The following is a 23,779-nucleotide window of genomic DNA, read 5'->3' as shown; positions in this document are numbered from 1 at the left end:
CATATACATCTCAACTAAGCTGGGTTTATTCCAAGGATGCAAAGTTGTTTAACATAAAAAAACCCAAAAAACCAATGTAGTTTACCACATTAATAGTAAGAGAAAGTTACATGGTCTTCATAATAGATATAGGAACATCATTTGATAAAATCAACATCATTCATGATTTAAAAAAAATATGAGCATGGTAGAAATATATAGGAACTTCCTTAATCAGTTAAAAGGTCTCTACACAACAAAGCAACAATAACAGCAATACCCTATAGCAGACATCTTGTGAAATGTTGAAGGCTTTTCCTTTGGTTCAGGAAAAAGACAAGAATGCTTGTTATCATTACCTCTATTTCACATTGTTAAAGGTTCCAGCTAGTGATGAGGAAGAAAAGAAAAATATTGGAAAGGAGGAAATAATTATTGTTCAGATATGATAAATTATATACATTTAAAAAATCCAAAATAATTACAGAGAGGTTAGTAGAGATTAGAAGAGTATCTGGATATAAGGTCAGTGTTCAAAATTCAGTTTATTTTATATATATATGGTAGAGAAAATAAAACACAAAATATGCCATTTCCAGCATTGTAAAAAAACCCCACAAAACCACATATATAACAGTAAATCTAACACAGGATGTATAAGACTTTGTAAAACTGTAAAACATTAAGAGACATTTTTAAGTACCTGAAATAATTGGGGAGATACAATATGTCCATGAATAGAAAGGTAGTGTTGTATAGATATCAGTACTCCCTAATATATATTTAGTACAGTTCCAATAAAATTTCCGATAGGGGTGTGTGTGTGTGTGTGTGTGTGTATAACTTGATAATCTGACTCTAAAATTAAAAAAAAAAAAAAAAATTCACATGGAAATACAAAGGGCCAAGAATAAAGGTCATTTTGAAGAACAAGGTAGGAGCGCTAGCCCCATTGGACATCAAGACTTATTATGAAGCTCCATTAAGACAGTGTGTCATTAGCCCTGGCTGGTGTGGCTCAGTTGGTTGGGTGTCATCCCATGCACTGAAAGGTTGCCGGTTTGATTTCTGATCAGGACACATGCCTGGGTTGTGGGCTCAGTTACTCCCTCTCCCTTCTTCTCTCTCAAAATCAATTTTTAAAAAGTTTAAAAGATAGTGTGTCATTATCTCAAGGTAGACAGACCAATGGAATACTATAGAGCTCCAAAATGGACATAAAAATATATAAAAACTTGATTTATGACAAAAGTGCCACTGAAGAGCCATGGAGAAAGAATAGTCTTTTCGATAAATGGTGCTGAAATAATATATTAGAAAGTTGCTGCCTCACACCATTCACAGAACTTAATTCCACATCAATTGTAGGTTAAAAGTACAAGGCAAAACAAAGCTAAGAGATAATACAGAAAATCATACATATGATCTTATTGTAGAAAATGATTTCAAAACTTATGCTTTCATATTTTTAAAAAGGATTGATAAATTCCACCTTATTGAGTGTAAAAACCTGTTTATTAAAAGACATCAAGAGAGTGAAATAGCAAGTGACACAAGAGAAGATAGTTGCATCAAAGATAACCTTCAGTCTGGCAGGTGTGGTTAGTGGTCCAGCATCGACCCAGGAACCAGGAGGTCACGGTTTGTTTCCAATTCCGTCGTGCCCGGGTTGGGGGCTCCATCCCTGGTAGGGGTCGTGCAGAAGGCAGCCGATCAGTGATTCTCTCTCATCATTGATGTTTCTATCTTTCTATCTCCCTTCCTCTCTCTGAAATCAATACAAACATTTAAAAAAAAATGTTTTAAAAAAAAGATAACCTTCAAATGGCTCGTATCCAGTGTTTCGACAAATCAGCCCTAACACAAGAAATGATAAATAGAAAGTGGGCAAGAGCACTTCTCAGAGGAAAATCCAATAAGATCAATAAACATGAAAAGGCACTTACATTCATTTGTAATTGGAAAAATACAAATTAAAACTACAATTTATCACAACATACAAGAATAACTAGAGTTTTTAAATGGACAGTATCAAGTACTGTGAGGATGTGGAGCAGCAGCAGCCTCTCGACTCAGCTGAAAGGAGTGTACATTGATAGTCACTTTTGGAACAGTTGACATCATAGTAGCCTCAAACTGGAAACAACTCACTTATATCAACATTAGCCTGGGCGGGCGTGGCTCAGCGGTTGAGCATCGACCTAGGATCCAGGCGATCGGGGTTCGATTCCTGGTCAGGGCACATGCCCAGGTGTGGGCTCGATCAATGACTCTCTCATCATTGATGTTTCTGTCTCTCTCTCTCCCTCTCGTTTCCTCTCTCTGAAATCAATAAAGATGTATTAAAAAAAACAAAAACAAAAAACAACATTAAAATGAGTGAGTAAATTGTGGTGTAATCATACAATGGACTATTACACAACACTAAAAGTGAATGTCCTGCATCTATACAAAACAACATGAATGGTACAGATGCAATGTTGAATGAAAAGGGCAAGACATAAAATAATACTACATATCATTTGATTCCATTTACATAAACTTTAAAAAGCAATAAAAAAACCCCTATAGTGTTGAGAGTTACCTGCTTAAGTGGTAAAAGTATAAAGAATAATAAGGAAGTGCTTATAAAAGTCAGAATAATGGTTATTTGGGGAGGAGGGAAGCAAGAGTGATTGGGGAGAGAACTGAAGTGGGAGGGTTCTGAGATCCAGGCTATTGTTTTATTTCTTATGTGGGGTTGCATGAGTGTTTGCTTTAATCATTGAACTGTACAATTTTGTATACTGTTTGTGTTTCATATTATAGAATTTTAAAAAGGTTTAAAATGTAGACATAATGATGAACAAAGAGGTCAGAGGAGACAAAATTCATACAAAAGTTTGTTTTTAATGAATGTTGATAAGTAACACTGCAGTACAATTAGATTTATCTAAAACTTTTTATTTGGTAGTCATTAAAGCTCAGTAAATAATAAATTACTTTCTTCAGTAACCATTGTTTACCAGAGGTACGTATTGGCAGCCCTCACTTTGCATGATAGAAATGACCATACAAACGAAAACCGTGCAAAAACTAGCTTAGTAATCAATGGGAAAATTTACAGTCGTTCCACGATCTTTAAAAAAAACCCATCAAAACATTAAAAAACCTCCTATGTCAGTTATAAAAATGTATAGAGAAATAATAAAAAACAGTAATACGTTAATTCAGTATAATGTAATATAAAACATTAGAAACAATGTTTTATTTCTTTGTAAAAAATTATCTAGAGTACTTTGAACAGTACTTTCTTTGCCTTTTATAACAGAACAGCTAGCAGAGTGAGCACCTTTTCTGTACCTTGGCAAATTGTCTTACTCTTTTCTACTAAATTTAGATCAGCTTTCAACATTTTATTCATTGCACTTTCAATGTGGTGAAATATCTCCCGAGTTCCTTTTAGTGTGAAGTTTCTTTCTGGCATCACTTCCTCTGGGACAGCTTTTTGTCACAACCAGTTTTCTTCCTTATGTCAATAAGTTCAACTTCATTAATTCCTTTGACTGCACATCTAGAGTCTCAAACAGTGGCAGTGGTGACATTCCTGTAATCAGTGATTTCTTCTATTACTCCACTTACATTCAATTTGAATTTATTTTTTAGCATTATCATTTTTTGTTTCTTTGCTGCACTTTTATCTTTGTTGGCCATTTCCCTTTCAGTTACCCATTTTGTAAAATTTCATGTGGATTTATCCTTGGGAGGCAAAAAGGTAACCCAACCTGTCTATAGGCTAATTGAATAGCAGCTGAGGAGTAACCAATACCATACTTTGAAAAGAAGTGATGTGATTGGTCACTGATGATGATGTGCATCTCTTATTAGCATAGTGATGTGTGGACTGAAGTCCTAGCAAAATAGTGTGTATTTATGCAGTTATTTGTATTTATGCAATTAATGTACTGTGGTGAGTGAAATTAGAACTAGGTGGTTGAGCGACTGGTATGACTGTTGAAATTTGTGCATATAGGAAGCCTGGGAAGTGAAGACTGACTAATTCAAAGAAGGTTAAACTCTTTGATAAATTATTTTAAATAAAGATTTGGTCGGTTTCCATGAGTTTGAGGATGTAGGGGTACTTGGATTATTTGCTCTTTGAGCTATTGAACACCTGATACATTTTACGTGTGTCAATGTAAGAAACATCCAAACCTGTACAGAATTTTTATGAGTTTGAGCCAAACTGATGACAGTTGCCAGGAAGCAAAATATCAGTGGATTGAGAAAATGCTCCAGAGAATGGCAGTTTTGCAGCTTATTTTATACATTACAGTCTAAGAAGGAGACACAAGGCTGGGGAGTTACATGAAATCCATTGGTGGTAGATTAAGGAAGCAGGAGAAAGCAAAGCGGGGAAATCTCTGAGACTGGATAAAGTGAAACGGAGAGACACGTACTTCTTTTACATTGATGAGTATAAAATAGTTAACAGTTAACATTTATAGCACATAGAGATGGTATTTGGGCAACAAGGTAACAATGAAGAGTTGTGTGCTCTCTGCTGTGGTGGGAGGTTTTGCCCTACGGAGTCTGGAAAAGGGATTACTCTGGCATTCCAAATGTATATTATCGTACATCCAAAAAGACAGTAGAGAGGCGCAGTTAAGGTAAAGATTGACTCTTGTCTAGGAAGATACTGGCCTGGGACAGGACTACTCACCTTGACTCACTTTTAGTTTGGAAGTTTTCATTTCAGACCATCCTATATGATTGCTTTAGGTCTCTGAGTTTGTAGGGCTCGCCATGCTTGCCTCCTCTGAGCTTGTTAGGTTTCGTGTGTGGCCCCTTTCTTCCACATGTGGAAATGTAAATTTGATACTGTTTCCAGCTTCTTTAATCCTTTTAGGCACTTATTTAGAGCGAACCTTTCATACCAATTCTCTAAAACAAAACCTCTAGTTGTAGTAAGAAAAAAGAATGGTTTTAGGAGAATAATAGTGATGGTGATTATGAAATCACCATGAAGCAACTGACTTTGAAAGTAAGGGGTTTTTCCCCCAATGTTTTATATAATGTTGACCTTCTAATAGTTGAAGATAAAAGAACGTTGACAAGTTAATTATGATTCATTTAGTCAGCTGATTCCATTTTCATTGTCTTCAACTAGCAGATATTTTATTAAATTTGAAAGATAAGGTCTCACTCTGTGTTGGTTCAAATTGAATAATGTTCATTTATTGTTTGATTTTTCTGCAGGTGAACTGGCACAGAGGTTGAGCTCAAGATGCCTTTAGTGAAAAGAAACATCGATCCTAGGCACTTGTGCCACACAGCACTGCCTAGGGGCATTAAGAACGAACTGGAATGTGTAACCAATATTTCCTTGGCAAATATAATTAGACAACTAAGTAGCCTAAGTAAGTATTTTTATATAAATTAAAAATATTACTTCTAAACCCAATTGTTATGCTTTAGATTATAAAGAATAATTGTTCTTGTGATTAATCGAAGGAAAGGGTGAGCTATTAGGTGAGAATACAATATTATCCTGAAAAATGTAGTCATTTTAAGTAAAATCAATGAGTTTTAGAATTGTTTCTTCTTCTTCTGTGTGTTTTCTCTGGGAAAGGGAAATAAAGACAGAATCTTCAGGAACATAATCCCATGATAAGAATTACTGAGATTGTTTCTAAAATATGATTTGATCTATGAAAGATAGAGCCAGACTTATATTTCTGCTTGCTTGTTATTGCTATTAACTTTTTTAGAGGCTTTAACTATGTTTTGGGACACTAGTATCTCTCTCTTTACATATATTTTATTAACCGAGGGAAATATTTTTATATTATCAAATATATACAAGTGAAAGGTGTGGGGTAGTCACTACTCAGTGGATTGGGTTATTCCAATTTGAGTTGTCTAAAAGACATTAGGATATCAGTTAAGAGTCTGATCTGCAGCATGATGTGAAAATAGCAAGTGAACCTGGCCCCTGACAGACAAGAGGGTTGGCCACATAATAAAAGGCAATGGAAGGGGTGTGTAGGAGAGGAGGAGATAGGCAGTGTGTTCCCATTATAAGATTAAAGAACAAAGCTACTAGGTTAAGGAATTAAATTTAGAATAGTGGAAAATTATTTAATGTTAGAAAATTAAAAAATAAATCCAGTCTGTCTTTTGAATTGAAGGATTAGCTTTTTCATAAGACATTTATATTTCATTTTAAAGATAAAACGGTGTTCTTGGCCTAGAAATATTCTCTAAATGGTCTTAGATTTATCTTCTCATTTCTACCCTCCCACATGGATTGTCCTTACAGGCAGGATTGGCTCTTGTTTTTCTTTCCTTTTAACTTTTTCCCTTTATTTTCATAACTGAGTACTTAGTACAAGATAAAGAGAGGTTATTAATCTAATCTGGTTCAAGTGAGAGCATTTGGACATACACACGTAGCTATAGCAACATGAAAAGTTACTTTTGAATGCTAAATTTCTATATTGCCTGTGAAAGAAGTTGTAAGAATAAATGTAAAAACTGTTTATTTGAATTTAAATATATTCCTTGCCCCTTTGGTGGTTATTTTTTTCAGGTTAGTTATTGGCAGTGAATCACTAACATACATGATTGTTTTCTTGTTTCTTCCTTGGGAAGAATAGATATAGAATATAGAAAAGTCAAAAGAAGAGTTCTAGATGTTGTATTAACATATGATTAAAGATATTTGTTAACATTTTTTGTGGCCTAGGAATAATTGAATCTAACATAACATGATTTCATATAGAATTTATATGTAATGCATGTACATGAGTACATCAGCATGTTAATATTAAAATATGTTTTAAGAACATAGAAATGACGTTAATAAATTTGGTTAAAATACTTTTTAAAATTAAAATGAACTGACATTTTGTTTTAGTATATTCTCAATATAGAATTTAAAACTAATACAGTGATTAAGGGTATTAATTTGCAGTACTAACCTATTTCTTACATAACCTAAGGCAAAAACTTAAAGAATTTTCAAGTCTGATATAGTTCATATAACCAGCAATACCTATTAGCATACACATGGTCATGTTGTAGCCAACCCCCTCCCCCAAAACAGAAATACATTGTAAAACTGTAGCTAAATTAGGTTTAGAGTGCTTCAGATTTGAAATTAGAGACTATATAGGCATTTTTAGAGATTCAGAAAAACAAGGAGAAAAATCCATAAAATATTGTAGCAAGGTATAACCATAGTTTACTGCCCTGGAATTAAGTTTCCTGGTAGCTTTCCCACTTGACATATTGGAAAACCTGGAATTAAGTTTAGAAGGCCTCTAGATGGCCAGAATAAACAAGCCCATGCACTAAACACTATGCACATAAAAAAAACAATTGATCCCTTTCTCATAGCCAGCTTACTTTTACTTTGGTAGCTCATGCAGGTTTGATTATCTAGTTTCCAAATATTTATGTTTCAGAGCATTAATGAGGAGGTAGGGGGCAGATAGTAGAAGTAGGCCTTACTGAGAAGAAGCCATTTAATATAAAAGCAAATATTATACATTTCAAGGCTGTTTCCTAGCCTAAGACATTAATTGGTTTTCATAATCAATTCATGACTGTGAGTCCTCAAGAAGGGGTTAAATTATGTTTAATTTTGTATTCTACTTAAAACAGGGAAGCTTAGAATACATTTTATATAGTTTCCATCCAAAATAGTAAAAATAATTAATGTACTAAATAATCTCAGAATTACTTTGAAAACTTGGCTATTCAAAAATGGTTCTAGGTAATTGAGATTTTCACTTTGGTACTATTATTAGCACCAAAAGTGCTAGAAAACACAATGAAGGTAAATTGCAGGGCTCAGCATGGCTTGGAGCTAAACATACTCCTGACCTCTTCCTCACAAAAATGTACATCCCAGGTGTGTTTTTTTATAGAACACATTTCAGCTTTATAATACATAATTACTAAAACTGAGAATTCACTTTATATAAATTTCTTCTGTTATAGCAAAGTTCTTTCCCATTTTACTGCCATCTTACTTAACAACTATTGAGACTCTTAATTACCTGAAGGATCTTCTACCATTCTTTCTTCCCAAGGCCTTTTTCTTGTTGAATATTGCCAGTTCATGCTGCCAAGATGAGCCCATAGAGCCTACTTCTTGTTCTCAAACATAGAAAATTTAGAAAATTTGACAGATCGATAGATATCAATAGGTAGCAAGGTAGATGGGTAGGAGGAAGGATAGATTGGCTCCATAAGACTAATTGGATACATAGACAGTGGAGAGCTAACAATACCTTGCTGTGTAGTAAACTACGTGGTTCTTGTCCAAAAAGATCATGCTACAGTTTAGTTGAAGAGTCAATACAGTGAATACTGAAACCGCTCGGAACAGTGCGCAGGTGTGTGTAACTAAAATAATGAGTTTTAGGTTACGGGAACCGAGAAGAGAGAGAAGGTGAAGTCATGAGAGGAGGCTTGCTGAATGAAATGTGAATAAATACATGAGAGGGACTGAAGGGACGTATGATTGGATAAACACGGTAGAGCCTGATTATGGAAGACACAGAATATTAGATGAGAGGGCTTAGATTTTTAATCTCACAGATAATGAGAGCTTGTAGGTTCTTGAGTAGAGAAGTGGTATAATAGTTGAAATTCAGATACGTACACCATCAATTTTATATTGCAGACTTTCTTCCTTTCACCTCTCTCTGGGAGGGAAGGAGGAGGTAAATTTGGGAAGTAAGAAGGGATATGAAAAGGGAACAGGTGGGTGTTTATCTTATCCACTGAGGTACGTGGCACATAACACTTGTGGTGGTGGGGGCATAGAATCTTTAAAAAAATCTGTTGACGAACTATGGGCCCTCTTTCCAGAAAAATGCAGATGCATTTAAAAATCTCCATATCATTTCAGGTAATATACAGACTCAGACTGTATGTTTAGGATCCCTGTGTTAAACTAAGCTCTTTTGGGATACAATTGTGTCTTCCATCTCTGTATCCCTCACATTTGTTGAATAAAGGGATAACTTTATACCAGCTTCTTTCTCTGTGCTCTGTGGCTCTTCATATTATAGTAAGAGCCATGTATTGTTGAGCTCCTACCCTGTATCAGGTACTCCACCAGGTCCTTTGTTCACTATGTCTCCTGCCTCTTATGAGAGAAAGTTTATTTAGAAATTCACAGAGGTAGAAGTGAGCCATAGAGGTATCTTAGAACTTCTTTTTAAAGCAGATATTTTTATCCCTGTTTTATAGGTGAATACATTGATGCCAAGGTCTCAAAGCAGATGGAACAAAGATTTGGACTTACTTATTAAATTGCTTTTTATGTGTTTAAATATCTGCTCAAAACTCATCAGTGGTAGAGACCTTCTTTCAATCAGTTTCTATTTCCAGGGTCTGGAACAGTGTCTGGCACATAAGACATTTTCAGTCAATTTGGTTTAAAGAATGTATATGAGTGAATGAATATATACAAAACTATCCTTTTTTTCTTAATTTATTATAGAGAGATAAAAGTTCTGATTTTTTTTTCTTAAAGATTATAAAATCTTCTAGGGCAGGAGTTTTATGTTTTACTTTTTTGGTGTATTCAGTAGGTCATAGGTTTGGCACAGGGTGAGCCCTCAGTAAATGTTTGTTCATTTAACTGATAATATATTGAAATGCTTTGGAAAAATGCAGCATTATTCAAATATAAACTGATGAGATTAATGAGTACTTCTCTGTCATAGGAACGGTCCTGATAGAGCTTACTGTTTAGACAGTATGTTTGGGTCTAAAATGTCTTGATTTAGGAAGACTATCGGTATTTTTTTATTCAAAAGTATAGATAGTAATTGATTCATCTTTATGTTGTAATTATGCATTAGTTTATATGTTCTAAATACACTTAAATATTTTTTTATTGTAGGTCGTCTAAAACTCCTTTTAGAATAGATTATTTTGGCTTTTTCTTTTCAGTAATAGAAATTTACCTAACTAGAGAAATGCAGTGATTTTAGATTTATGGTGATTTTTTAAGAAACTGAAATAAGAGGGAGTGTAAAATACCTCATACATTTTCAGAAACTATATTTTGGGCATAACTGAAACAGGTCATCTACTAGGTTTATGAAGAATCTTAGATTCTGCTACTTGGCCTGACTTTCAGTTCTAGTGTAGATTCTCTTTATGAAGGCTGATTTGGGATTATAAGACATATTATTTGTATGTACTTTCATACCATAATCTTCTCTGACCCTCATCAAGTAGGTAGATATGGATAAAGTAGGTAGAGTATTTCCATTTTAGACCTAAGTTGCCTAAAACTAGATTTCCCAGGAATTGCTTTGTTTTCTAACTCTGTCACAATTGGGTTACTTTAGGGTTTAAAGTTTAAACTAGTGTCAAAAAATGCCAAATTCATCAGGACAACACCTGAATGTTAAATTGTTGGATATTATCTCTGATCACATTAAATTATATGGTACATGTTTCATTTTTGTTTAGGTAAATATGCTGAAGATATATTTGGAGAATTATTCAATGAAGCACATAGTTTTTCCTTCAGAGTTAACTCATTACAAGAACGTGTGGACCGTTTATCTGTTAGTGTCACACAGCTTGACCCTAAAGAAGAAGAATGTAAGTTTATTCATATTATATTTTCTTTCACATGTATTTTAGGTTAGGTGAGATGTGTGAAATATTTAAGAACAGTATTAAACATGAATTTATTACAAGTCTTTTCTACCCATGACCTTTGATATACATGTTGTAATGAATTAGTGAATTATCTATAAATGCCATTAGCATGACTTTTCTGGCTTTTCTTTTCTACTTATTTTTTCTTTTTGACCTCTTCTTTTTGTATATTAAATAACTCTTACATTTTTGACATAAAAATAATGTTAGCCAGATTTTTCCTCCATTCTCTATCTTTTCTCCTTACAATTTATTTGTATACTCTTGTCTTAGAAATAAAAATTATTTTAAAATTACTTGAAATTCTCTGTAAATTGAAATTGATTCTAGAAGAATGTAATTCCTTTTAATATGCTTTTTGTATGTGCATATGTTAAATTGCTAAAATCTGATCTAGTTATTTGAATGTTTCTTTCCACTTTAAATGATTTTTAAAAAACCAAAAACAAATTGCCAGTATGTAGGACAAAAATGTTCTACACTAAGTATTAAACCAGGGATATCAGGTAAAAAAACAAAATAAATGAACAACAAAAATCCACATTACAGGCTAAACTAATATTAGAAACAGTGGTAAAACAGAATTTCATGCCTTCATAGAATACATTGAATGCTCATGTTTCTCAAACTCCTTTCTGTTTTTTGTGTGTTTTTTTTAAAGAAAAATGAAACTATTACGGATGTAATTTTCACTTACCCTAGAGTTATTTAGTGTGAATTTCTTATAACCCTTCAAAATATATTTTTTTGTTGAATAACATTTTTAGTATAAATGCAAGTTACATAAGAGATATAAACTTGAACAATAAGTATATTAAAGAATATCACTGGAAAAAAGCAAAAAGTAGACTGTAATGATAGATGTCTTAGTGATTGAACCAACATCTTTTGATGTAACCTAATTTAATGGCTAAATAAGGAGAGGCAAATACTATGTTAAGTTTCTACTGCTCACAAAGAAATAAACTCATAGGTCTGGCTGTGGGAAAAAACCAAATAGCACCTTTTTCTAAAAACAGTTTTATTGAGATATATTTCATACACTCTACAATTAGCCCATCTAAAATTAAATTGTACAGTTCAGTGGATTTTAGCATATTCAGAGTTATGCAACTATCACCACAAATCAATTTTAGAACATTGTATCATTCCATAAAGAAGCCCTAGACCCATTAGTAGTCACTCTTCATCTCTCCTGCCCCCCAGCCTCTAGCAATCACTAATCTGCTTTTTGTCTGTATGGATTTGCCTGTTCTGGACATTTCATATGAGTGGAATCATACAATATGAGGTCTTTTGTGACTGGCTTCTTTCACTTAGCATAATATTCTCAATATTGGTTCAGATTATAGAATGTATTTGCATTTCTCTGATGACTAACAATGTTAAGCATCTTTTCATAGCTTATAAGCTATTTAGAGATAAGTCACTCAGCAGGATGTGGTAGAGCTTGTATTTAAAACTAGGGTTAATTGATTTATCAGCAATTTGTGTATCATTTTTGGAGAAATGTCTACTCAGATCCTTTTACCATTTTTAAATTGGCTTATTTTTCTTTTTATTGTTGTGTTGTAAGAATTCTGTATATATTGTGGATCCAAGTACCTTGTCAGATAATATGATATGCAAATATTTCTCCTGTTCTGTGCGTTGTTTTTCTTGGTATCCTCTGAAGCATATACATGTATATTAGTCATACTTCTTGAAATTCTTGAAATAAAATTATTGATAGTAGTGAAAAAACATTTTATGGCCGTTCTTTAAGTATATCATTTACATCCAAAATTTCTTTTTTAAATAACTTAAACATTTATTATGCTATCTAATAATACAGAGATACACAGGTAGTTCTTATATTAATGCTCATTAAAATTAACATTTAGTTTTAAAATACTGTTAAATCTTAACAGATACAGTATCTCAGTGCTCCTATTAAAATTGAAAACGAAAATACAGGTACCAATAAATAACTTAAGATGTGTTTAAGTGTTTTAAAAAAAATTCTAGTGTGCCCTGGCTGGGTTTCTCAGTTGGTTGGAGCATCTTTCAGTACACCAAAAAAAAAGGTGGTGGTTCAATTTCCAGTTGAGGCGCATATGGGAGACAGTTGAACAATGTTTCTCCCCCTCCCTCTCCTCCCCTCCCCGCCCTTCCTCTCTCTCTAAAATCAGTGGATATATATCCTATGGTGAGGATTAAAAAAATCCCTAGTGTGCTAACAGCTATCAGCATTGTTTGTAGTTTCCTTTAAGTTTTGTGGAGCTGTGGGTTTGAATCGAGAATGTAAAAGCTGAACTACTTAACTTGAAATTATTTTGGGGATGTTGGATGAATTTTCAAAGTTATTTAACCTAGATTTTTTAAGTCAGAGTTGAAACAAGATAACATTATGAATACAATACTAAATTATAGAGTGTAATATCAATATATTTTTTTAAATTGCCATTTAATAATGGTGAGAACTACCAATATAATTTAGAAAATATGTAAAAAAATGAGTTTTAAACAAAGACCTGTGCAATTATATTTAATTCAGTTATGTTTATAAGCATATTGTGCTAATTTACTGTATTCTGTAGTACTATTTAAATAATATTAAATGTCATTATTGGCAACTGGAAGTGGCTTTGTCACAGTGGTCTGTTAACAAATAAGACATAAATGAGAGGAGTTGAAGATAAAAAAAGTACTTATTACTTACGTGGTCTTTACATCCTTTTAAACAACGTTTTGGGAAAAGGAACACTAGGTTCTGTCTGCTTACTTAAAGTTAGTAAGTGGGGTGAGAGAGTGGCAAGAATTGATCCATTTTGATTATAGGAAGCAGAGGCTACTTCTGACAGGAACCGAAGGAGCAGCACGTGGTATTGTGGAAAAGGATCAACCTCCAGGGCAGACAGATTTGAGTTTTCTGTTCTGACTTTACTGATTATTAACCATTTTGCCTTAGGCCAGTTATATAATATGTTCTAGCCTTGGTTTTCTTATGTTTAAAAATATAATAATAATTTCTATCTCATTGAATTGTAAAGATTAAAAATTAATGAAAGCATCTAGCATATACATTATGTATTCATTAAATATCTCATACTACTTTTTTGGTGATAGCGAGAAAAAAAACTATTTCTTTGATTTTTATTTTGGTGTTTCTAAGTGTGTTACAAGTGTGCAGCAGTGGAATTGCTGGGAATGCAGCGATGGCGTGGCCGTTGCTTAGGCAGTCTCATGCTTCACCTATTTCATAGATCCAAACGGTCATGTTGAGTGAATTTTACTTGTGAGGATGATAGAGATACTATTTTAGGGAGAAAAATAATTTAAGAATTGTTATGATTGTTTAGTACTGACCTTGCTATGGTATAAAGCATTTATCTGTATATTTAAAGCCATACTAAATATGTAAAATAATCACCTAATTTTTTAATATCAAGAAGTCAGTCTAAGAGTTGAGAATGTAGTATTTTGGTACATTTCTTAATATGCTGCATAGTCCAAAAGAAAATGAGATAGAGCGTCCTAGTTACTTGATATACTAATGTGCAAAACAATCTGTTTTTAAGAGCTTATAGCTAAGTAGAGAGCCTTATGGTACAAGATTAAAGTGGAATAGACAGTAATATAGGTTTCCCAGTACTTGAAAGTATTTTCTTTACTGTAAAGTTTATTTTAACTTTATAGTATATGTATAATATATATAGTCAATATAGCATAGAGGTCAAAGCGTATTTAGCCCAGACTGCTACTGATAATTAAGTAATTCCTTCAGTGTTATTGGTATAAGCTAAATAAAACTAATAAAGGGTGATGGCAAAACAGGCTCTAGAAAAAAAGGAAGAAGAGAATGTATGTTGAGGGGCTAAATAAGGAGAGGGGATGGCAAATGGAGAAGAAAAAAAGGTGTATTTGTTGGGAAATTCAGAAATGCTTCAGGTGTCATTAGAGCCTTCTGATCCTTAGAAATCAAAAGTTATATTAAAACCCATCCGACAGGGAAAATTAGGCACAAAATGATATGGGATATAATGATAGAGCATTTAAAATGTGGTTCCTGATTCATAAGTCACTGCAGTCACAACCTCTTGAGCCATGCTGACTTTTAAACAAATATAGTGTGTGAATTTATTATGTTAAATCATCTTAGTAAAATAAACAAAATACATTGTTGGTTTTTGTTTTAGTGTCTTTGCAAGATATAACAATGAGAAAAGCTTTCCGAAGTTCTACAATTCAAGATCAGCAGCTTTTCGACCGCAAGACTTTGCCTATTCCGTTACAGGAGACATACGATGTTTGTGAACAGCCTCCACCTCTCAATATACTCACTCCTTATAGGTCAGTAGGCTAAGAAATAAGAAGGCTGGTTATTTATCGCAGGCTTCAGGTTCACATAGGTAGCAGTCTACCTTTAACTGCTAAAGCCCCACATTCTTTATTTTACTGGGCTCCTGCCCGATACAGAGAACCCTTATAATCTACCACTTTTAGAAAACATTTGCTTTACTCACTGATTTCCCCTAGTTCTGGCATACAAAAGACAAGACTAATTCATGGGAGTTGTTTTTACAAGTATTAATAAGAAAAGCCAGCGGCAAACTTAGTACTGTGAAGGGCCAAGGAATTATTGCCTTTTTAATTTAATTTCTAATTAGATGGAAAATAAAAAATAAAGAGCTCAAAATTCTACCACACTAAAAAATAAATATTATTTTTGCTTGTCCCATGTACTCTTGATCTATATGCATTAAATTTACATAATGAGTATGTAGTATTTGTTTTTAAAATGTATTTTACCATTTAGAATAAAATCTGGAATTATTCAGCCTCTTTTTGGAGTCTTTTCACATGATTTGCTGAAGAGGTAATTTAAGATGCATAACACATCCTGAATAAAATGTTATTCAGGTGCTTATTTGAAACTGTTTGTCAGTATGTGAAGCATTTGGATGTAAATAACTGTGTTACTACAAGAATGACTGTTAGGTGATGTTTTTTAGATTTGGTAAGATAATATAAGTAAATGAGAGTATTGGCAAAAACCCTGTTTAATTTCTCTATTCTAACTGATATTATTGTCCTTTCAGGCTTTTATCTTTGGCAGACACATTTCTGATTATTGGAATTTCTCTAAGGACTTTTAGAAAACTTGGTATTCACCAGAAATTAGGGATGAAAATTGTCCAGCTGTACTTTAATTATTAACCCCAACTCTGAAAAATATCCAGTTTTCCATTTTTCTTAGTTTCCTCTCTGACTTGTGAGAAGTGTTCTATTGGTGCAGTAGTCTAATTTTTTTCCCGCTATTTTTACACATGCTATATTTTATTAATGTAAGAGAAAAAACTTTTCAGTAAAACTATTTATATTCTGATACCTAAGTCTTACTAATACATATTTTAATTGATATTTTATATTTCAGAGATGATGGTAAAGAAGGTTTGAAGTTTTATACCAATCCTTCATATTTCTTTGATCTATGGAAAGAAAAAATGTTGCAAGATACAGAGGATAAGAGGAAGGAAAAGAGGAAGCAGAAGGTATTACAAGAGATTCAAAATATTGAAGTTAGTTTTCTCGTATTTGTGTTTTATTGTATATATGGAACTTTATTAGTCCTGTACAGTTTTATTTTATTGGGTCCAAATAATTAACTGAAGTCTTTATAATCATGCAGAAAGATCATGGTCTAATCTGAGCAGATTAGATTATTATCATTGGATTATTATACATAGATGTGATTATATTATTGTAATATGATGATGTGATAAGTGCCATAACAGAGGTATGCACAAAAAAAGCACTTGATTTAAACAGGGGACAGGGTTGGTAAACGCTTCCAACAAAGTTTGTAATGTATCTTGAACAACAAATAGGAATTAAGTGGGCCAGGGAAGAGAAGGGCATTGTAGTAAGAAGGAACAAAGGAATATTGTGCAAATATTGGTAAAGGAGATTAAGCTAATATTTTTAATCATAGAGCATATCCTAAATGTTTTGAAAAGGTAATCATATTCTCAGTAAATTCTTGTCATCTGCCTGCTATGTTGTCATTTTCCATTTTCTGATAAAATTAACTTGGATTTACTTTATTCCTTGTTAATGATAACTAGAAATGCAGAAAGGAGGAAGCAGTGTTGAATTTAGGTAGAATTACGAAGCAAGCAAAGTCTGTCTTCATCACCCCTCTGTTTCTCCTATAGCTCTCTCTACTTTCCCCTCCACCCCTGGCTCTCTGTAATGCATTCCTGTTACTCTCTTCTTCACTAGGCAGCACCCCAGTGTTCTGGCTAGAGTTTGCAAACTGGTGACCGGCAGCCCAGATTACACCTGCAAGCAATGTTTTGTTTGACAACCACAGTGGTTTTAAAATTTTTGACCTGAAATGTCTTAAATAGACATGCCTGTGTAGTTTACTGCCTTCCCCATCTTATACCTTACTTTCTTCATTTCTGTATGTTATTTTCTTGGCCCCTTTGGACATTTGACTTTGTTGTACCTACTCTAGAGGTTTCTATGCTTTCTCTCACAATTTAAATCACTTCTTGTTTTATTTTTCAAAAACTCTGTTTTCTGTTGAGTGACACAGTTATAATAGGTTAATTGGATAACTGGATTTTTTCTAATGTATTAGCTGGCCAGTTGGTGAATTCCCAGATAACATAACCTTAGTAAATTTTCAGGTTTTGGTTAGAGGTAGACAGTGCCATTAATGGTAGAAATTTCACTCATTATAGCAAAAACTAATAGATGTTATAGCAGAATTGGTGAATCATTTTTCATCTGAAAGGGCTTTATGACCTCAAATTTTATTACTTAGGCATACTGTTTTTATCTGGTACATCAATTCCAATTAGAGGTTAAAGAAACATGAGGAGAAACTGGATTACAAGCAAACTAGCTAAGGTTTAACTCTGAATGTACAAATGAACTGTCTCTGTGTTACTTTTACTATATTATGATGACATTGTCTTTTTTAATATTGATGTTAGAATTTTATTTTGATTGTTATAACCTCTTTTTAAAAACTTAGCACTTAGCATTTGGCTTTGTTTCAATACATCTGTTATAGCAGAAAAATCTAGATCGTCCTCATGAACCAGAAAAAGTGCCAAGAGCACCTCATGACAGGCGGAGAGAATGGCAGAAGCTGGCCCAAGGTCCAGAGCTGGCTGAAGATGATGCTAATCTCTTACATAAGCATATTGAAGTTGCTAATGGCCCAGCCTCTCATTTTGAAACAAGGTTTCTTTTCTTTTGTTTGTTTTTTAACAAAATTAATGACAAAATACTGGCTTTCTTTCTAATATCTATACCTATAAGTATTAGGTCCTGAACTGTTGAACTGGCAGACCCTACTATAAGCATAGAGATGGTTTTGAAACCCTGACCACTGTGAGCCTACTGAAGTCTGATCTTGGACAGATTGTTTTCATACTGTGGTTTTAGTTTTGCCATTTTTAGAAAAAGGTGGTTGAGGAGATGATCTTCAGGGTTGTTTTAGCCTTTGAATAAAGTCTCAACTTCCTCTCAATATTTCAGGCAGACTCTGCTAGAATATTTTTTGAACTATTATTGACTCACTATATATATAAAATAGGAGTTGAAAAAGGGTTATATTTTGTTCCTTTTTCTTTCTGACTTCCTTTCTGTGCCATATCTCTCACTCAGACTTATCAAGACTTTATGACAAAATTACTCATCCCCTTTTGCAAAAATATAGAATAGGTCCTTCTCCTTTCTCCATGGTTAGGGGCCCTATATAAGTAATACTCGACACTAAGAAACATACTAGCAGCTTTCTGTGAAGAAATTTCTTTTTGTATAGTTGATTGATTATATAGATATTATTATATATATATTATAGTTATTGATTTTTTAATGGAAAAGAGCTTAAGGTTTTCTTTTGAATAATACATGTAAATTATTGGGCCATAAGTATGAAATATTTTGGCCTATTTTAGGAGTAATATACATGTAAGACACTGTTTATGTGCATTACTGAAAGAATTGAGATTTAAAAAAAAATTAATCTTTAGGCAAACATTTATTTCTACTATTGTTAAGTAATTGAGGTATTTAGCTGACCCAGCAGTATACATACAATATTCCTAGCTTGCTTTGTGTACATTTTTAAAATCCAAGTTTGTCCCCAGCATATTTACAATTAGTAAATATTTTTGTCTTCATATGCTCAGGGTATCTAAAATTTTTCTTAAATCTGATCTTAAGTCACATGTTGTTTTGTTACTCAACATCCTATCTGCTGAGTACCCTAATGCCTTTGAAAACACCAAAAAGACAAAAATGATGTAGTTAATCATGTCTGGTGCTAGTATCAGGGAGGCCCTTTTTCCTTGGGTATAAGGCATTTGGAAGTCATTTGGGTTTAAGAGAGCAACAAGATATCCTGGTGATAGAAAATTCTAGGTTTTATATTCTAACTTTTTGTCATTGGCATCTTATTGTAAAGAAAAAAATGAAATAGAGGCAGATAGCTTTGAATACAATTTGCTAAAAGTTATTTTCTTGTTTATAAGATTATATGTGTAATACTTTTTATCCTTGTAAAGTGAGTTAGTATTATATTATAGAATTATAAAATAACTGGAGGTCATCATAATGAACCTGAATCAGCAAGGAAAATTTGCATTGTGAATAGCATTTTTTGTTTTAAAAGCAGGATGAATGTAATGAATTTCTAAAAGAAGTTTCTTAAAGGTGGTTAAAATATTGGCATTCAAAGGATAAACTTTATCTCATGTAAAACACTTTTCTTCACCAATAATTCAAGTAAAATATACTGAGATTGTGTTTTTTTTTTTAGACCTCAGACATATGTGGACCATATGGATGGATCTTACTCACTTTCTGCCTTGCCATTTAGTCAGATGAGTGAGCTTCTGACTAGAGCTGAGGAAAGGGTCTTAGTCAGACCACATGAACCGCCTCCACCTCCACCAATGCATGGAGCAGGAGATACCAAACCCATACCCACCTGTATCAGGTATGCTGGGCATATGTTTGTGTCACAACTACTCAACTCTGCCATTGTTGCGTGAAAGCAGCTGTGGACTGTATACATAAATATATGAATATGTTTGTGTTTCAACAAAACTTTATTTGCAAAAACAGGGAGTGGGGCAGATTTGGCCTGTAGGAAGTGACTTTCCAGCCTCTGATAAGAGCTGACGCATTCTCTTGGGAAAATACAACTAATGAGAATGTACTTTAGAGATTAAAGTGCATTTTATTTCATTATAGCTTTGTTATTAAGCACAAGATGTGCAGTATAGTGGGTCCTTGAATACCGCCATCTTATTCAACGTTGTTTGATGTTGATTAAATGCTATAGGAACTTAACTTTTGTTTACATTAGCCTGTGGTAAAATTGGTTTCGTTACACGTCCTTTCACTTAAAGTCATTGCTCCTATTGACAGTGATAAGAGAGGACTTACTGTATATTAATACAAATTAAAAATTGTGTAATGTGTTAAGGGACTAAAAAATGGGAACCAAAGATGTGATTATTAATGTTAATTTGATATTAGGGGCAATAGTCTAAGAATTTGAGAAAGAATAGGCAATTGCTCAGAGTATTTTCAGTAAAGCTATTTTGAAGTTTAATTTTGTCCATTGTTATCCAAATTATAAATTTTTAAAGAGAAAGAGAGATCAGCTTTATAATTTTCAGTTAAAAAAAAATCAGGCTTCTGTCACTGGCTCATTTGATGTTTCATCCTCAGGAAGGAAGAGGCCATAAATTTCCTTTTGTGGTTTATAATTAGTTGTCACTGATTTAACTGAAATGACATATGATGAGTCTTAATAGTTTTAATATAAATACAGCATTTTACTGGCCACAGGTATTGCTACAAATATTGTAGCATAGTAAATATTGAGTCATTACAAAGACTCATATCACAGTGTAAAATTAAACATTTTACTTACCAAAGTAAGTGTAAAATACTTGAGTGGATATGAAAGTTGCAAGAGAGGATGGGACCATTTAGAATTGTACAAACCAAAGTCCCACCTATTAATTTTTTTGTTGGTGTACTTTTAATTCTCCTTTCATTCTAAATACTGCTGAAAAATTTTTCATTTCTATAGGAACATATTAATACAGCTACCTTGATATAATTATTGAGCATCGTGTATATTTTATGTGGTTAACTTTTTCTCTTTTAATAACTTGCTAGGATCTCTTTATCATTTCAGTTCTGCTACAGGTTTGATAGAAAATCGCCCTCAGTCGCCAGCTACAGGCAGGACACCTGTGTTTGTGAGCCCCACCCCCCCACCTCCTCCGCCACCTCTTCCATCTGCCTTGTCAACTTCTTCATTAAGAGCTTCAATGACTTCAACTCCTCCCCCGCCAGTACCTCCCCCACCTCCACCTCCAGCCACTGCTTTGCAAGCCCCAGCAGTACCACCTCCTCCAGCTCCTCTTCAGATCGCCCCCGGAGTTCTTCACCCAGCTCCTCCTCCAATTGCACCTCCTCTCGTACAGCCCTCGCCACCGGTAGCTAGAGCTGCCCCAGTATGTGAGACTGTACCCGTTCATCCACTCCCACAAGGGGAAGTCCAGGGGCTGCCTCCGCCCCCCCCACCGCCTCCCTTGCCTCCCCCCGGCATTCGGCCATCGTCACCTGTCACAGTTGCAGCTCTTGCTCATCCCCCCTCTGGGCTCCATCCAGCTCCAGCTGCCGCCCCAGGTCCCCATGTTCCATTAATGCCTCCATCTCCTCCATCACAAGTTGTATCTGCTTCTGAGCCAAAGCGTCATCCATCAACCCTACCTGTAATCAGTGACGCCAGGAGTGTACTTCTGGAAGCAATACGAAAAGGTAATCTTCTCAGGGTCATTAAAAGCATTGTTATTGTACCATTAGAAACTTTCTAAGTATTTGAACAATAATGCTTTACTCGTTTATAAAATTTTAAATTATGTTTTTGCACAAATGATCTTTAGAAAGTAAAGCTGTGTCCAACTTATATTTTAAGTCATTTTCAAGAAAATATATCACATTTAATCATTTTCATATTCAGTAGGGATTCTTAAAATGTATATTGAATGAATGAGAAATTAGAAGTATCAGACTTGAACATTAAAGAAAATTAGTTAAAACCCTTTATATTATGTTTAATATGTATATTAACTCCTTAAAAAACTATATTTCCTTCAGCGTTAAAGCTATGTGACACTTTAAAGGATTAAGTTTTCTCCCTCCGTAATACAAAAAAGACCTGACATATTCATACACTTATTCTGCCAACATCCAAAGCACCTACTATATACCAGGGGCGAGTGCCTTTTCCTCAAGTGCCAGGGAGAATAAAGCCTTAGAAAATATAGTCAACAATGTTTATTTTATGTGACCCGAGAGTAAGGAAGTAAAGTATCATCTGATTAACTTTTTAGGATTTGATGAGCAGGGAGGCTCAGTAAATTATGATGGTTTAATACATTGTAGATATCCACTGGGATGTCTGGTAAGTTCCACCAACTAATATCACAGGTAACATAATGAAGAAATGTTTCTCTAAATATGATTCTTTTAAGATCTTTTTAATAGATACTGCTTTTTATTTTTCTATTAGTGTTTCTCATGTGTATTTGATTTTCAGAAAGATTAATAATATCTAGTATTTAGTATTTTGGTTTACAATGAATGGTTTGATTTACTATATTAGGTATTCAGCTACGAAAAGTAGAAGAGCAGCGTGAACAGGAAGCTAAACATGAACGCATTGAAAATGATGTCGCCACCATCCTGTCCCGCCGTATTGCTGTGGAATATAGTGATTCAGAAGATGATTCAGAATTTGATGAAGTAGATTGGTTGGAGTAAGAAAAACGCTTTGATAAATATTACAAAACTGAATGCAAATGTCCTTTGTGGTGCTTGTTCTTTGAAAATGTTTGGTCATTCCAGTGTTTTGCTTTCTTTTCCTTAAGATAAATAACCCTTTTTCCTCCATAATTTTTGATTTCTAAGAAAAATATTAGCATACATTTCAACTAAATGTTTTACAGTGGCTTATCTTTTTTATTTTTCCCTGAAAAGACATAATTTGGTCAAATAAACCACTAAGTATTAAGCATGGACAGCTGTTAGAGTAGCAGATTCAGTTTTTTGATATATCTTAATTGTGCACTTTGTGAATTTTAATTTAAGGAAAGCAACTGAGATTGAAATCTTGAGGGCAGCTGTATCTATTAATGAGCCTTATTCCATTTCTTGATGTTTTAAAAGAAGAAACACTGACTTGATTATATGAATACACTCAGAAAGTACATTTAGCTTGTAGTATTGAATTCTCTTAAAGGAATGCTTGAATTTTTTAAAAATATTGTTTTATTGTTTTTAAATACTTGCCTTATTTGAATGTTTAGCAGTACCCCTTCCCACTTATATATTGTGTGGTACAATTTTGCCTGCCTGTAAGAGTTTAAAAGATTTCCATGTGAAATACTCTGACATAAACATACATGTAACTTACATAACTGTTAAGAATAACAGTCTGATTTAATAAATGGTTCATTTTAAAGGTTCATGGGTGTTGCTCTTTGAATAAAACTATTTCTGAAAGTTTATAAAATAATATAAAGTAGTCCTTTAATACTTAGAGAGTCAATGGGGATTTAAAAATCCACTTCTGGCCCTGGCTGGGTGGCTGAGTTGGTTGGAGCCTCATCCTACACACCAAAAGGTTCCGGGTTCGATTCCTGGTCGGGCGCACGCCTAGGTTGTAGGTTTGATCTTGATCAGGATGCAACGGTAGGCCACCAATTGATGTTTCTCTCTTTCCCCCCTTCCTCTCTCTTTAAAAATCAATAAAAAACATCTTTGGATGACAACTTTTAAAAATCCACGTATGATATGTAATTTCCTAATTGTACAGGCTCATATTGTCTAGTGTTTAGGTAACTTTTATATCATTTTTTCCCTAGGTCACAAAAATCAGTATTTTTCAACTCCTTATGCTCTTAAATTAAAATTTAACTTACTAATTTCATCACACCTTTACTTCAGTTTAATATCATTTTTGAAATTATATTTTGCAATAATAAAATGAGTTGTGAATGTTTATACAGTCTAGATTCAGAGGTAGAGGGAAGCA

The 23,779-nt window shown here is 33.6% G+C and overlaps 1 protein-coding gene across 4 annotated transcripts in view; it reads left to right on the top strand.

The window, feature by feature from the left end:
* WASF1 (WASP family member 1) overlaps positions 1 to 23,253 on the top strand; it is a 36,806-nt gene extending 13,553 nt beyond the window's left edge. Inside the window, exons 2-9 of one of the 4 annotated variants that reach the window (XM_081141366.1) lie at positions 5,218 to 5,378; positions 10,462 to 10,596; positions 14,835 to 14,988; positions 16,073 to 16,217; positions 17,723 to 17,895; positions 19,478 to 19,657; positions 20,873 to 21,501; positions 22,349 to 23,253. In XM_081141366.1, coding sequence (XP_080997492.1) covers positions 5,246 to 5,378; positions 10,462 to 10,596; positions 14,835 to 14,988; positions 16,073 to 16,217; positions 17,723 to 17,895; positions 19,478 to 19,657; positions 20,873 to 21,501; positions 22,349 to 22,506 — 1,707 coding nt within the window. In that variant the 5' untranslated portion in view covers positions 5,218 to 5,245 and the 3' untranslated portion in view covers positions 22,507 to 23,253. The remainder of the gene's footprint in view (positions 1 to 5,217; positions 5,379 to 10,461; positions 10,597 to 14,834; positions 14,989 to 16,072; positions 16,218 to 17,722; positions 17,896 to 19,477; positions 19,658 to 20,872; positions 21,502 to 22,348) is intronic. The other 3 variants (XM_081141368.1, XM_081141369.1, XM_081141367.1) reach the window with 3 other exon arrangements.
* Positions 23,254 to 23,779: the final 526 nt, after the last annotated feature.

The sequence above is a fragment of the Miniopterus schreibersii genome (assembly GCF_964146895.1).
Source record: "Miniopterus schreibersii genome assembly, chromosome: 6".
NCBI classification, from domain to species: Eukaryota; Metazoa; Chordata; class Mammalia; order Chiroptera; family Miniopteridae; genus Miniopterus; species Miniopterus schreibersii.
This window is presented reverse-complemented; position numbering and strand designations above follow the sequence as displayed.